We start from the raw sequence: 17,194 nt of genomic DNA on the forward strand, positions 1-17,194 counted from the left end.
TGTGACAGGGACGAATGCATGTCGAGGAGTGAATGCATGTCGAGGAGTAAATCCTAACCTCCTCCTCCTCCTGTTGTCTTGGCCACTTAACGAACAACATCAGATATCTGGGTTAGTGGGATCAGGGCCTTGGGTATGAAACGAAGAAACCCAAATGTACTGTTCTAGGTCAATGGGGTCAATTCCCCTTCACCTGAACCCGATACATTCAAATAACTTCCATTTCAATTTATAGGACTTCAATGATCGCTGAGTAGGCCCACTTAATTTTATACGTACTTTGTAATAATTAATTTTAATTCATTTTAATAGGTTGTTACCATAAAATAATTTTATTATACCGAAACTTTTATAGTAGCAATTCTGAACCTTTCTGCAGCATCACAACGATGTTGCGTTTTTTGTTTTTGTTTTTATTTTAAGGGCCACTGGCAAGGGTAAAAAAAAAAAGTGGCTCACTTTAATGGCAGTTCCTAGAACAAAGGAAATTAAAATTCTCAAATAGCAGACGACAAGAGTCTTGAAACCTCCCTCTTGAATTAATTCAGATGATTGGAAGGAGAAAATATAGAACTAGGCAACGAGTACCAGAGTTTAGCAGAGAAAGGGATGAATGATTAATAATATTGGTTAACACTTGCATCAGAGAGGTGGAGAAAATAGTGGTGATAAAAAAGAAGAAAGTCTTTTGCAACGAAGCCGCGGGAGGAGAGCAGGCATGTAGTTAGCAAGATCAGAAGAGCAGTTAGCATAAAAAATAACGGTAGAGGACAGCAAGACAGGTAGGTAACAGTGCGGCGATGAAAAAGAGGCTGAAGACACTCGGTTAAAGAAGTGTTGATAAGTTTTTGATTCCACCTTGTCTAAAAGGGCGGTATGAGTGAAACCACCGTTACCCCATCCTTCATACATGTGATGCATACTCCATACATGGACGGATAAGGCCCATGTGCAGACAAACTGGTGGAGACGACTCAGAACCCTTAACTTCATAGAAGCTGTTTTAGCTGAAAGAGATAAGAAGTTTTCAGTTTAGATTATAAGTAAAAGACAGACCAAGGATGTTCAGTGAAGAAGAGGGAAACAGCTGAGTGTCAATGAAGGAGAAAGGATAGTTATCTGGAAGGTAGTGTCAAGTCGACAGATGGAAGAATTAAATTTTTGAGGCATTGAACAATACTTTTACTTTGCCCAAATCATAATTTTTTTGAAAGATCAGAAGTCCGGTGTTCTGTGGGTTTCCTGTGTGAGCTGTTTGTTTCCATCAGCGTGGGATTCGATAGAACAAGAATACTGTCTTAAAAGATCATTGATGAATAATAGCAAGAATGTAGGTGACAGGACAGAACCTTGATGAACACCATTGTTAATTGACTTAGGAGAACATAGACCGTCTACCACAGCAACAATAGAACGGTCAGAGAGAAGACTTGAGATCAAGTTATAGAGAAATGGATAAAAGCTTTAGGAACGTGGTTTGGAAGTCAAAGCTTTGTGCCAGACTCAATTGAAAAGCTTTTGATATGCCCAAGGCGACTACAAAAGTTTCACCAAATTTCTTAAAAGAGGATGACCAATACTCAGCAAGGAAAGCGGACTCGAAGGAACCTATACTGGCGATCAAATATAATGTTGTGAAATGATAGTCATGTAAGAATCATCCTGATGATGATGGATTAAAAAAAAAAAAGACAGGAAATTAAAGCAATAGGACGGTATTTTGAGGGATTAGAGCGGCCACTTTTTTTTTAAGAACAGGCTTAATGTAGGCAAACTTTCAGGAAGAAGGAAGATAGATGATGATAGACAGAGTTGAAAGAGTTTGACTAGGCAAAGTGCAAGCACAGAAGCACAGATTCGGACAACAATAGGAGGTACCCCATCAAGTCCATAATCGTTCGGAGGGTTAAGACCAGCATGGAAAACATCACTGAGAAGGATCTTGATGAGTAGAATGAAGTAGTCAGAGTGTGAAGAAGAGGGAGCAACGGGCCCTGAATCATCCAAGGTAGAATTTTTAGCAGAGGTTTGAGCAAAGACTTCAACTTCTATAAATGGATGATACGACAGTGGTACCATCACATTGAAATAAAGGAGGGAAAGACGAAGAAGCAAAGTTGTTGAAGAGTGACTAGGTGCCTGAAATCATACCAGCGGTTAGACCTTGAAAGATATTGACGCCTTCTGTTTATGAACCAGTTTTTGGCCAGTTGGACTTGAATCCGGGCAGAAATATGAAGCGCATGTTATTCAGGTGATGGAAGGCTAAAATACCTTTAGTGGACCACGTTTCTATCATGTATAGCATAACAACAGTTGTGTTAAATTAATGTTTGGAAGGTTTAGGTTGAGAGAAAACTTGAGGAATGTACGTTACTATGCCGGACAATATATATTTCCTATGTTATGCTCTCAGCACACAGAGAACGATCACTGTCAGGGAAGCAGTAGTAATTCCAAGGAAAATCAGAATAATACCTCCTCAGGTCCCCTAGTTAGCAAAGACAAAACGTCAGAGGCACCTCCGCTTTAGGGGATCCTCAGGAGGGAATGGAAAGATAAGGCAAAATACAGATATTAGGTTGTAATCGGAGGAGCATAACGGAGAAGATAGGGTGACAGCATAAGCAAAAGGATTAGTGGTTAGGAAAAGGTCAAGAATGTTGTGCGTATCTCCGAGATGGTCAAAAATATGAATATTGTGTTGCATAGTTTGCTCAAGGTCGTGGATGATAGCAATGTCCACCAGGATGATCAGTAAAGGGAGGAGGAAGCCAAAGCTGGTGGTGAACATTAAGGTCTCCAGAAATGGAGATCTCCGTAAAAGGGAAGAGTGTGAGGATGTACCCCATCTTATGTGTGTGTGTGTGTGTGTGTGTGTGTGTGTGTGTATATATATATATATATATATATATATATATATATATATATATATATATATATATATATATATATATATATATATATATATATATATATATATATATATATATATATATATATATATATATATATATATATATATATATATATATATATATATATATATATATATATATATATATATATATATATATATATATATATATATATATATATATATATATATATATATATATATTTTTTTTTTTTTTTTTTTTTGTAAGAGGAGATAGGAAAGAGGTATACGGCACAGATATGTCTCGTGTGACAGTAACTATAGCAAGATAATGGAAAATTTGAAAGATTCAAGTGCGTGGGCACGAGATTAGCTAAATTAAATCCTTGCGCACATAGACGCAACATCTAGCTTTGGATTGCAAATGAGAATAGAGAAAGTAAGAAGGAACGGAAAAGGTGCTACTGTCTGTTACCTCGTACACCTGTATTTCAGTGAGGAAAAGAAGATAAGATATTGTAGAGGAGAGGTGGTGTTCTGCAGACCGAAAATTAGATCTAAAGCCACGAATGTTTCAGTTAATGAAGAAAAAAAGTTGAGGAGTTCAAGATATTTAAGGATGATACCAGAACAGCAGTCAGACATGTGGACATTTTTCGTCTGCTCCATAGACGGGGACTGGGAGGCTGGTGTAGGAGTCACCATATTGATAATTTTGAGTGAAGGATGTGCTTGTAATTAGTTTTATGTAATTTTGTGTGAAAGGAGAGAGCTGACGGTGATATATATATATATATATATATATATATATATATATATATATATATATATATATATATATATATATATATATATATATATATATATATATATATATATTTTTTTTTTTTATCAGTCACACATCCTCCTCCATCTCCCCTACGTCTTCAACAATGCCCGCATATTTTTCCCTATTCTTTCTCCTCTTACTCGAAGTTTTTTTTTTTTTTTTTTGTGTGTGTGTGCCTCATCTTCCACTTTTCTTTCCTTCGTTCACTTCCTGCTTACTATCATCATTATCACCATATTTTTTTATTATTTTTTTCTTTTTTTGCTTGTCTTCGTAGGTGTCCCCTTCCTGCTCTACAGGGTAGTGGAGTTGCTGAAGGTGGGAATGGTGTTTAGGTCGAAGATTGCATATCCCAGCGTGTTGATGAGAAAGACAGTAACGATGATGCAAACAATGTTCATAACTATCCCAGCACGTATCTATAAGAGGAGAGATGTTTCGGTTAATGATGATGAGAATGTATTTTGACATATGTCAGGATATCTGTTGATATATGAAAGTGTTAGCCTACTTAACATCGGTGGTAAATAACAAACCTCCCTCTACAAACCATAACACTCGTTCTCATTCCAGAGGCAGACAGAACGATGGCATTCCCAGGAGTAGCGACTGGAAGCATGAAGGCGTATGCGCAGCAGGCGGTAGCAGGGATCAGCAGATAAAGTGGGTGTACCTGAATTGCTAAAGCCTGTATAAAAAATAAATAAATAAATAAAAATAAATAAATAAATAATAATAACAAATAGATAAATAAATTAATTAAATAAGTTATAATAATAATAATAATAATAATAATAATAACAATAAATAAAAATTATATATATATATATATATATATATATATATATATATATATATATATATATATATATATATATATATATATATATATATATATATATATATATATATATATATATATATATATCAAATGAACGTGAACGTATCAAACAGAACCATGTCTTCATTATGATCTTTATCAGCTGATCGTCTTCATCGAGTCTTGTTGTCTGAATTATGTTATATAATTGCATGGAAATATTCAAAGGCATGTATGGAATTCGGAAACAAATAGGAAGAGACGGAAACAAAGTGAGAAATATAAAGATAAAGAATGTAAAGGAAATATGGGAGGTGAGAGAAGACAGACTAGCTCTTACCTCTAGTTTCCCTCCTCCTCACCCCCTCCCCCTTCTAACACAAATCTTTATGATTTTTTTCCATTAGTCAGCAAGCATTTTTTTTTTTATTCAATCCTATCGAATCTGATTTCTCTACTCCATTATTCACTACTTAATCCGCGTTATTTATATTTTTTATAGTCTGTGTACTAAATTGAATAACTGAACAAGTCTCCAACCTCCCTCTTGGCCTCACCAGGTTCGCTAACATAGGTAGCAGGATGGAGGCCGTAGCGGTATTCGAGGCAAACTCCGTCATTCCACCGGCCATTAAACACACCAGCACCACCAACGCTTCTTTCGGGAGATCTTTCAGCCTGGCGAGCTGTTGGCTGAAGTAGGTGGACAGTCCGGAATGCTTCGCACCCTCCGCTAAGGCCAAGCCACCTCCCAGCAGGATCACGATTCCCCAGGGAACCTTTTTGTGCACTGCTTCCCAGTTCATGCATCTCTCCACCTGCTTCGCGCCTGGAGCTGTAATGACGAGGGAAAAAAGAAAATGTCAAGGGAGAAAGGGGGGTAGTGAGGGGGATTCGCATGAAAAATTAATTTATTTTCTCACACTTTCTTTACGCAATACCCATTCCTATTAGTACACAATTATAAGGAAGAAAAAGTGTTTTAGAGGAGAAATAATTAGATGTATGTTTAAAGAGAAGAAATAACACTTTCATCTTTAATTTTTTCCATTTCTCCTTGAGTTCAACATATGATTTTTCAACGATATACATGCGAAGTTATACTGTGCAAGAGTACAAGTAACAGGAGGAAATAGCCTCTCTCTCTCTCTCTCTCTCTCTCTCTCTCTCTCTCTCTCTCTCTCTCTCTCTCTCTCTCTCTCTCTCTCTCTCTCTCTCTCCCTCTCTCTCTCTCTCTCGTTTTTTTTTTATTCTGAAAAAAAATGAGTGCTAAAAATTAAAGAGAGGGCATATAATATGGTATTAAAGAACTGAGACTGATATGAAATTGAAATTATTCAAGAATAATTGTTTGATAACTTATGTAAATGTAATGTCTTAATGAAATGGAGGGAAGATCTTAAGGAGTGAGAGTAAAATGAACTTGATACTGTATTTTTAAAAACAGGTAGATGCATCAGTCTCAGTTAGGTGGGCAGATTATATAATGATAACACCATAAAGAAGAAATTACGTAAAGAATTATCAGTATATTAGTAGCAGCAGAAAGAGGAAATTATGTGATATTGTGCTTTAGTGTTGGAGACGTACCTGGTTTACTCTCAGCTGGGATGCAGAAGAGAAGGAAAACCATGAGCATCACAGGCGTAGCTGCCTTCACATATCTGACGCATCAAGAAAAAGAACGTGAAAATTTCCTTACTCAGTTTATTTTATTTATTTTATTTTATTTTATTTTATTTATTTATTAATTTTGTTTATTTATTTATTTATTTATTTATTTTATTTATTTATTTATTTATTTATTTATTTATTTATTTATTCATCTTTTTTCATTTTATTTATTTATTTATTTATTATCATTATTATTATTATTTTTTTTTTTCGTATCTCTCTAGTACGCTGAGGTGCTTCTGGCACTACAAATCTGGGAAGTGGGGAGGTGGTGCTAATCTGATTAACTACTTGGTCAAACTTTTTGTCCCATTCATTATTGCGCCAATTCCAGACACCCAATTCAGGATGAAATAAACACCTATCTTTCTTTCTTTTATTTCCTAGTGAGGACAGGTAAATCTTTAGTTGTTCAGTGTTATTAGAGTGCTACTTTTACCCATTCAATAGAGTCTCCCAGACAGCTATCCTCTGCAGTGACACTATTACCCCTCCCCTATCTACATCGAACATTTATAAGAAAATAAAAACCTTGTGTTTTTTTTTTTTTTTTTTTTTTTTACTTATTTACTACAGTCAGCTGGAAAATTTAACATCCCTTTCCTATGTCCTCGTTTATCCACATCGAATCATGGCCTCATGAAAATCCACTTTCCACTCAGACAGCTTAATGAGGATATGAAATTGAAAAAAAAATAAATAAGTAAATAAAGAAATAAAATAAATAAATAAATAAAATAAATACATAAAATAAATAAACATTAAAAAAGAAGTCAGTTCATTGAAACACATCCTTAACCAAACGAATCTGCTCATCCCATAAAAATACCCTCACAATAGCACACTCATGTACTCCTAAACTATCGCGCACTTAAAGCGGAAAGAGATGCCTGTTATCTCTGACCCACCGCAGATCTCACGGTCCCCGCTACTGCTCTTCCCGCCGTGAGGCCCCCAGTGACGTCTCTCCGCCAGCCTCATTCCCTCCACATAATGGACTCAAGAATAAATAGCCCGTGCTCCCCCCCCTTCCACACAATAAAAAAAAAAAAAGACGAAATAAAAAGTTCTCTAAAACACTCACACTGAATCACCAGGCGTTGTATAGTACGTAGCCCAGCCGGGGATGAAACCAGGATCACGGAAAACCCACAGCATCACGAGGATGAAAAATGAGGTAACCACTACAGCTTCCTTCCTACTTACGGGTCCCAAAGCACGGTAATGCCCCTCAATGAATTTCCTGAGGGCATGTTCCTTCTCCGGCGTTGATCTCTGGACGCGGTTCTTCCTGAAGGAGATGCAAGAGACATTACAAGTGGTATTTTTTTTTTACTTTTTATGGTATTTCCATGATCTGCGGATGGCGAAAGCTCAGATGTTGATCAGGAAGGATATTAATTATTATTATTATTATTATTTTTTTTTTTGCCTACATTCTCTCTCTCTCTCTCTCTCTCTCTCTCTCTCTCTCTCTCTCTCTCTCTCTCTCTCTCTCTCTCGCACACACACACACACACACACACACACACACACACACTACATAGTGTAGTGGTTAGCACACTCGGCTCACAATGGGAGAGGCCCGAGTTCGTATCCCGTGTACAGCGGGGTAAAAGTCCGAGCCTCTTAATGTGTAGTTCCTGCTCATCTAGCAGGAAGTACAGTAGCTACGGGATGTGAACCGAGGGGTTGTGACCTTGCTGTCCCGGTGTATGACGTGTGAGTGGTCTCAGTCATACCTAAAGATCGGTCACTATGAACTCCGAGCTCTTTCCGTAGGAGAATGATGGTTGGGTGGGTGACCGGCAGACGACCGCAAGAGAGTGAATGACATATGTACATATACAGACTTACTAATACATACCCACAGCGCATGAAGAGTATCTGTAGCCACAGCCAGCCTAATAAAGCGCACAGTATAACTCCTGGCACATTGAACATCATCCACGTAGCAAAATTAAGTCCCATTGAGTTGCCAAAGCTGTTGAAGAAAGATGGAGTATAAGATGTGAGAAAAAAAAAAAACATATAGGTGGATTGCATTGCGGTAGGAAAATAATTATATATATATATATATATATATATATATATATATATATATATATATATATATATATATATATATATATATATATATATATATATATATATATATATATATATATATATGTCACACACGTGACTACTCTACCACGGAACCAGGTGCCTGCCTCTCAACTCGTGGCGCTGCCACGTGTATAGCTTGAGGCATACTGGATACGTGACCTCTAGCAGGCTACCAAGCCGATAACGAGGGGTGGAGTTCCATCGAGCTTCAGTCTCCTCCAAGGGTCGCTACAGCTCTGAGGTCGCCTTGGCATACGCTGGGAGCCTCATATACACTCGAGAGCGGTGGTAAGAGTTACACCAGTGTTACACACCCACACACACACACACATAAACACACACACACACACAAACACATTTATATTTATTTTCTATTATGTATATGTAAAGGTGTTTATTTTTGTAATTTGTATCTATATGCATTTACTAACTTGGCTTAAGTTATTAACTGAACCAGTCTTTTAAGTTATTCAGTCCAGTTCAGATTGCCACTCCTTGTTACTTACTTTTACTTACTTAAATAATCTTCAATTTTGTATTGTTACTTAATTTAAGGGTTAACTTTAAGATATTAAATAGCAGTTAAAATGTCTCCTTTTCTTTTAACCCTTCCATTGTTAGTGTGAGCGACACCCCTTCATGGTCCATCCCCTAGAGTTCAGTGTATGCTCACACATAACAATTGGGGGCCCGTCCGGGATATTACACATGTTTACACATACATATAACTACACTAGTTCCTTTCCTGCTCTCGAGTGTATATGAAGTTGTGCTTATTTCTTTGTTGGTGAATTTTTGCGTTTTTCCGCTTTAAAAGTACGCGAGGTACCGGCGTCTAGTCATAAAAGCGTTAAAAACCTAACAATTGATTTCCTCAGTGTTGCTTTAGTGTCGGTTCGATTCCCCTAGTAGTGACCTTCACCCCGAACTCCGAGACTCCTTAAAACTTGGGAACTTGCGTTCCACTCTTTGCTTGAAAGCAGCGAATACGGCAAGCCATTACAAGTGCTTAAGTGTTAGTTCTATGGTAGTCATTTTGGGGCAGTGATTATCGCTACACTTCTTCGATTCGTTGCCTCTTCAGAAGCACAGTTAAGGCGTTGCTAACCTTGACTCAACTAGACTCAAAAACGAGTCTCTGTCGATGCACGCGGGTCAACTCATTTCCCTCCGACTCGTGGTTTCGAACCTGTCGTTCACGTGGGTCCTTCCGACTCGTGGTGGCGAACCTAGGTCTTGGATCAGGTTTCAGTGTAGGGCTCAGACACACTTGATTTGGTTCAATTGACCTCACGCTCATTAATCATGTCGCATGAGTTAAACTTGGACGCATTTTGCAGTAATCCTTCTGTGGCGGAGCTACAAACTGCCAAAGTGACAAAGAATGATTTAAAGTACATAGCCCGACAGTTTGATCTCTAATATCCGTCTGACATTCGGAAGGAAGAACTCCGAACTCAAATCCTAGTTCACCTTGGAGGTGAAGCCACTAGTGCTGCTTCACAGCACGACGCCAGTTTAATGCTCGAACTCGAAAAGCTGAAAGTAAGGCGAGAAGAACTAGCTTTTCAAAAAGAAAAAGCGGAAAGAGATCTGGCATATGTAAAAGAAAAGGAGGAAAAAGAAAGAGAGAAGAGAGAAAAAGAAAGAATCCACGAGACCCAACTCGCACAATTAAAATCTCGATCAACCACCACAGCTGACCTCAAACAAAAGTTAACTAAATATCTCTCACTACTCCCTCAGTTCTTTGACAAAGACCCCGAAACTTTCTTTGGACAGTTCGAGGACACAGTAGTACATTTTGAACTGCCCCGAGAAGACTGGCCTTGGCTTCTTAAACCCAAACTCAGCCGAAAGGCTTTAACTATTTTGAACGGCCTCGAAAACAACACGGATTACCATTACCACAGAAGGATACCGTCAGTCTTTTCGAAAAATGTTCAAAACTCCGCAACAAACCTACAAACCTATCTAGAGTTTGCCTCAGAGAAACTGAGAGCTCTCAAGCGTTGGCTTAAGTCAGCCGCGATAACCACGTACGACGAATTAGTAAATCTCTTAGCCTTAGAAGAGTTCATGCGTAAGCTCCCTTACTCAGTAATGTTACACATCACCAACAAAGAAGAAAAAGATCCTCTCAAAGCCGCTCAGTTAGCGGACCTTTTCTCCCTGGTGAATCGCAAGGCAACTTCAGACAAGCTGACCGAGACTCCTAGTGGTAAGATAAACTCGGGTAACTCAGGGGTTGGTAAAATGACCGGCAATAGTACTCGACCACCTCTATTTTGTGCTTTTTGTAAACAGCCGGGCACCTCATAAAGAACTGTCCTAATCCCAAGTGCAAGGTAGCTCAAACATATCCTGCCAAGCCAGTTGCTTCCATACAAGCTCTTCCCTCCTTCCCTGTACCTAAAGACTTATTTGAGCCTTTCAGGTCTGTAGGCACCATCAGCATTGATAACAAGGATCACCCAGTTAAGATTGTCAGAGACACCTGTTCAGCTCAGTCCCTAGTGCTGAAGTCAGCAGTCCCTGGTATTGAACAGTGTTACACAGGTGAAAAGGTATATTTAAAAGACTTCCATGACCCCTTCCCCCATTGCATTAGCTAAAGTACATCTTGATAGCCCACTAGTAAGAGGTGGTGATAATAGGAGTTAGTGAAGAACCACCCTTACCCATCCCTAATGCTCAACTACTCCTCGCTAATGACCTAGCTGGCAGTAAGGTGACTCCCCCTTTGGTAATTAGTGACACAATGCTGATGGATAACCCCACTGTACAGTTAGAAGAGCAACAACCAGGCTTATTCCCTGTTTGTGTCACTACTCGTGCACAAGCAAGGAAATCTGATCAGTCTTTCTCACTTCCAAAGAAGAGCCCATCCCCACTTGAACTCAATCAAATATTTTCTGAAAAACTTCTCACTGAGGCTCAACAGGAAGACACTACTTTGACTCAATTTCATGACAAGGTTATCCCTCCAGATCAAATTACTCATTACCCTGCCTTTTACAAACAGGATGGAGTTCTCATGAGAGTGTTCCGGCCCTCTAAGGTCCCAGATAATGCTGCTTGGGCAGAAGCCCACCAGGTGGTTGTGCCTACCATACTCAGACATTCCATACTAGAGATCGCTCATGAAAGTTTTGTTGGTCACTTGGGCATCAAGAAGACATGTGAGAAGATCCTCGCTGACTTTTACTGGCCAGGATTAAGGGAGGATGTGAAGAATTACGTCAGTACTTGTCATCTCGGCCAGATAGCGGGTAAACCTAACGTAACTATCCCACCCTATCCTCTCCAACCTATTGCTGTTCCCTCAGAGCCATTTCATAAAATAATAATTGACATTGTGGGGCCTCTTCCAAAAACCAAGAAAGGTAATGAATATATCCTAACAATTCTTGACCCAACAACTAGGTATCCCGAAGCCTTTCCGATACGTAAAATCAACACCAACACTATTATGTCCAAGCTAAACCACTTCTTTACTACCTTCGGGATTCCTCAAACCATTCAGAGTGACCGAGGAACTAATTTCACTAGCGTTCTCTTCACAGAGGTGTTAAAAGAGCTTGGTATCGCACAAACCTTGTCTTCTGCCTATCACCCGCAGTCACAGGGCGCTCTAGAAAGATTTCATCAGACAATGAAAGGACTTCTACGCAAATTCTGTCACGAGCAGGAGAGCGAATGGGATGACGCACTCCCCTACATGCTTTTTGCCATCAGGGAAGCACCTAACGAGAGTACAGGAGTTTCCCCATTCGAGCTCCTGTTCGGTAGGAAAGTGCGGGGACCGTTAAGGATTATTAAAGACAAATTGTTAGATTCCACTACCCACAAACTTGTCTCTGTAACTAAATACTTGAACAACCTTAAAGCCACACTCACTAAAGTTCGCACCTTTGCTGATAACTTACACAAATCTCAAAACACCATGAAGAAACACTTTGATCAGAAGGCCAGAGTTAGAGTATTTGATAGAGGTGATCAAGTCCTTGCATTCATACCCACACCTAAACACCCATTACAAGTAAAGTATCATGGTCCCTATGAGGTAGTGGAAAAGGAAGGAGATAACAACTACATCATAAACACTCCAGACCGCCGAAAGGCAACACAGTTAATACACGTTAATCTCCTAAAAATGTATAAATGTAGAACCCCTGTGACTGGCGCCCAACCAACCCCTAGAGTAGCTTCCTGTGGTATCATTGAACCCCAGGAGGCTGACTCAGAGTTAAAACCTGCCTCTGTGTGTTCATTGATGTATGATAAATGTATTACCACTGAGATTGACACAAACACCATACATCCCAAGGACACGCAAAACAACACCTACATTATCCAACACTTAGATGATCAGCTCCGTCATCTTTCATCCTCTCGAGCACTGGATATCTCAAGATTGATCTCTCAGTATGACGTGTTCGGTGACCATCCTAAAATCTGTAATGTCCTCCGCCATGATGTGAAGGTGCTCCCAGGGACCTTCCCTATCAAGCAGTCTCCCTACAGAGTCAACCCCCGGAAACGAGAACAGATGCAGAAGGAGGTCCAGTACTTATTAGAGCAGGGCTTGGCTATACCCAGCAGCTCCCCATGGGCATCAACCTGCCTCCTAGTACCCAAGGAGGACGGACAACTGCGATTCTGCACCGATTACCGACGGGTCAACGCCGTCACCATTCCTGACGCCTATCCTCTGCCTCGGGTAGACGACCTGATAGATGAAGTAGGTCAAGCCAAATTTGTTACTAAGCTGGACCTATTAAAAGGGTATTATCAAATAGCCCTTACTGAAAGAGCTCAGATAGTCTCTGCCTTCATCACCCCTTTTGGACTTTTCCAGTATGTAGTAGCCCCATTTGGCATGAGGAATTGCCCCGCTACTTTCCAGAGGGCAATGAACAAGGTAATGCAGGGATTAAAAGGAGTGCTGGTTTACTTAGATGATATTCTTATTTTTTCACATGACTGGGATGACCACCTGTACCAGATCCAGAATGTGCTCAGCCGTCTGCAGGAAGCGAACCTCACCGTGAAGCTGGCGAAGTCTACGTTCGGAGCTGCCACCGTCTCCTACCTAGGACATCAGATTGGACAAGGCTCCGTCCGGCCCAAGACCGCTAACGTCGACGCAGTACTGAAGTACCCAACTCCCACTACTCGACGCGATCTCCGCCGCTTCCTGGGCATGGCGGGGTTCTACCGGCGTTTCTGTCCAAACTTCGCAGACGCAGCTGGGCCACTTACTAGACTAACTAGTGGGAATGTGGCGTACGAATGGACCCCTGCCTGCCAACATGCCTTCAATCAACTTAAGAACTTGCTTGCTCGGGAACCGGTTTTGCGTGCGGCCGACTTCAGTAAACCCTTCATCATACATACTGACGCCAGTGATCACGCTTCGGGTGCCGCCCTCCTGCAAGAATCTGACGGAATCTTTCACCCAGTCGCCTACCACTCCGAGAAGTTCAACATCCATCAGAAGAATTACAGCACTATCGAGAAAGAACTTTTAGCCATTATCTCTGCCATCAAGAAGTTTGAGTACTATCTTCAGTCCAACACCCCGCCACTCCAAATCTACACTGACCACAACCCTTTGACTTTTCTCAACAGGAACCGCTTCACTAACCAACGTCTGCTACGGTGGTCTCTACAGCTCCAGCCTTACCACATTGAAATGCACCATATTAAGGGACTGGACTTCTCTGTTCCCTCATTTTTAATTCAAAATTGGTTGTTGTGTCTATGTGCGCAACGACCTAACTTGCTCTTGTGCCCACGCTCTTGAATCTTCCTAATTTTCCACCATCTAGGCCCAATTACGAAGTCATTCTCAAGCTCAACTTATCTGTCTTGTATACCTCTTCCCTAACTCTTCTGACTATAAAAACTCCCCACGTGATTTCTGGTACCTAGCCAAATACATCTCCAATAACTTTACTTCATCTTTCCCTGATTGGGGTAAAATCTCAAAAACACAATTCCTCCATCTATCAACTCGACACAACCTTCCAGATAACTATCCCCCTCTTCTTCAATGACAATCAACTGTCCCATTCTTTCACGGACACTGAAAAACCCTGGTTTGTCCTTTACTTAAAATTCAAACTGGAAACTTCACTTAAAATTCAAACTGGAAACTTCACATCTCATCACTTGCTGAAAAAGCTTCTCTGAAGTTAAGCGTTTTGAGTCGCCTCCGCCAGTTTTCTCATCCCCCCCCCCCAGCTATTATGTATAGGGGCCTTATACGTCCATGTATGGAGTATGCTTTTACATGTATGGTGGGGAGAAGGGGTCCACTCATACCACGCTTTTAGACAAGGTGGAATCAAAAGATTTTCGTCTTATGAACTCCTTTCCTGTAATTGACTGTCTTCAGTCTCTTTCTCATCGTCGCAGTGTTGTATCACCTGCTATATTTTACCGCTATTTTTACGCCAAATGCTTTTCAGATCTTGTTAAGTGCATGCCTTTGTCGTAGGTTTTAGTGACCAGCTGGTTTCAAGTTAGCAAGTGCACGCGCAGCCCTATTTTCACTATCAGACGTACCGTTCATTTACCATCAGATACGGCAAGGTACAGACCTCCCTGGACTCACTCCTAAGAATACTTATCTAACCTAGCATTACCTAACCTAACATTACTTAACCTAACTTAAATGGCATCTAGCATTACCTAACCTGACCTGCTAGACCTCCGTTAAGGACACTAATCGAACCTAGCATTACCTAACCGAATCTAAATGATGTGTAGCAATACCTAACCTATTATTACCTAACCTAACCTAAATGGCATGCCTACTTCTGCTGCTGTTGAATAGAGTTGACTGAAGTCTGTACGTTGCCGTGAATGGGAGTGAGTGCATCGTAGGACTCTTGAATCCACTACACCTCCTATCCTCCTTCAGCCTCTATGCAGATGACTTTCTTCTTTCTCTCATCCTTATCCTTTCCACCTCTCTAATGCAAGAGCTAACTAGTATTCTCAATTATTCATCCTTTTCTCTGGTAGACTCTGGAAGTCCAAACATGCTTCATTATATCCTTTCTATGACTTGAACTCCTTCAAGAGGGAGGTTTCAAGACTCTAATCCTCCATTACTTGATTTTTCTATTTGGAATCTCTATTGGAACTGGCATTGATTGGGGCTTTTTTTTTATTGAAAAATTTTGTTGCTCTTGGCCAGTGGCCCTCTTACATAAAAAAAAAGAAGAGAAATCACACGTCCCGCTCATTCATTCTACATTCATACATAGTGCAGTCTTTGATGCTTTACCTGTCCAGCAGTCCCATTAACACTATATTGGGCCCACAGCCAAGAGGTGATCCTGTGCCTCCAGTGTTAGCCGAGAAGGCGACGGAAAGGAACAGCATTTGTTTCAATGAGAGACATTCCATTTTTACCGCTTCGAGCTTTCGCCTTTCCGCTTCTTTTCTAGTTTCTCCCTCTGTTCCGGCGTCCTCCTTCCTTGTCCTTGCAGCGGTGACTTCAAGTACTTCTACTTGCTCGATTTCACTTTCTTCATTCATTTCCTCTCTGTAAGTTTTTACATTGAAAAATTCTACATTCAAGAAAGCCAAAAATATCACAAGGAAGATAGTACTTATTGCAACCTAAATAAAGATTCGGCATTTTCTGTATCAAAAGCAAATTTTTCATTTTCATGCTTACAATTCACGCAGATAAATACAAACAAAATAATGAAATGTAGACCACTTTTTTTCCTGACTTTCGTGAAAAAAAAAAAAAATGTAAAAATTCATTTACAAGTCATCACACGTAAGAGTCCAAGAAAAGCGAGAAAAATTGTCTAACACTAGAGATGTTTCCAGGGAGCACACACACACACACGTGTGTGTGTGTGTGTGTTTTATATATATATATATATATACTCGTGTATATATATATATATATATATATATATATATATATATATATATATATATATATATATATATATATATATATATATATATATATATATATATATATATATATATATATATATATCCATTTCTGCTGTACTAAAGACTCCATCTGTCTACAGATACACTTCTTATACGCCTTCAAGACAGGATACAAAGTGCGAACGCAAAAAAAAAATCTCTCTCTCTCTCTCTCTCTCTCTCTCTCTCTCTCTCTCTCTCTCTCTCTCTCTCTCTCTCTCTCTCTCTCTCTCTCTCTCTCTCTCTCTCTCTCTCTATATATATATATATATATATGTATGACACACACATCTCTCTCTCTCTCTCTCTCTCTCTCTCTCTCTCTCTCTCTCTCTCTCTCTCTCTCTCTCTCTCTCTCTCTCTCTCTCTCTCTCTCTCTCTCTCTCTCTCTCTCTCTCTATATATATATATATATATATATATATATATATATATATATATATATATATATATATATATATATATATATATATATATATATATATATATATATATATATATATATATATATATATATATATATATATATATATATATATATATATATATATATATATATATATATATATATATATATATATATATATATATATATATATATATATATATATATATATATATATATATATATATATATATATATATATATATATATATATATATATATATATATATATATATATATATATATATATATATATATATATATATATATATATATATATATATATATATATATATATATATATATATATATATATATATATATATATATATATATATATATATATATATATATATATATATATATATATATATATATATATATATATATATATATATATATATATATATATATATATATATATATATATATATATATATATATATATATATATATATATATATATAT

At 38.6% G+C, this 17,194-nt stretch overlaps 1 protein-coding gene across 1 annotated transcript in view; it reads right to left on the reverse strand.

Moving 5' to 3' along the window:
• Window positions 1–3,853: 3,853 nt before the first annotated feature.
• LOC135094276 (sodium-dependent high-affinity dicarboxylate transporter 3-like) overlaps window positions 3,854–17,194 on the reverse strand; it is a 54,937-nt gene continuing 41,596 nt past the window's right edge. Inside the window, exons 6-12 of the mRNA XM_063994257.1 lie at window positions 15,611–15,871; window positions 8,069–8,185; window positions 7,286–7,492; window positions 6,118–6,191; window positions 5,085–5,362; window positions 4,258–4,395; window positions 3,854–4,126 (exon numbers count right to left, since the gene is read on the reverse strand). Coding sequence (XP_063850327.1) covers window positions 4,001–4,126; window positions 4,258–4,395; window positions 5,085–5,362; window positions 6,118–6,191; window positions 7,286–7,492; window positions 8,069–8,185; window positions 15,611–15,871 — 1,201 coding nt within the window. The 3' untranslated portion in view covers window positions 3,854–4,000. The remainder of the gene's footprint in view (window positions 4,127–4,257; window positions 4,396–5,084; window positions 5,363–6,117; window positions 6,192–7,285; window positions 7,493–8,068; window positions 8,186–15,610; window positions 15,872–17,194) is intronic.

Source organism: Scylla paramamosain, chromosome 45 (assembly GCF_035594125.1).
Source record: "Scylla paramamosain isolate STU-SP2022 chromosome 45, ASM3559412v1, whole genome shotgun sequence".
In the NCBI taxonomy this organism is placed as follows: Eukaryota; Metazoa; Arthropoda; class Malacostraca; order Decapoda; family Portunidae; genus Scylla; species Scylla paramamosain.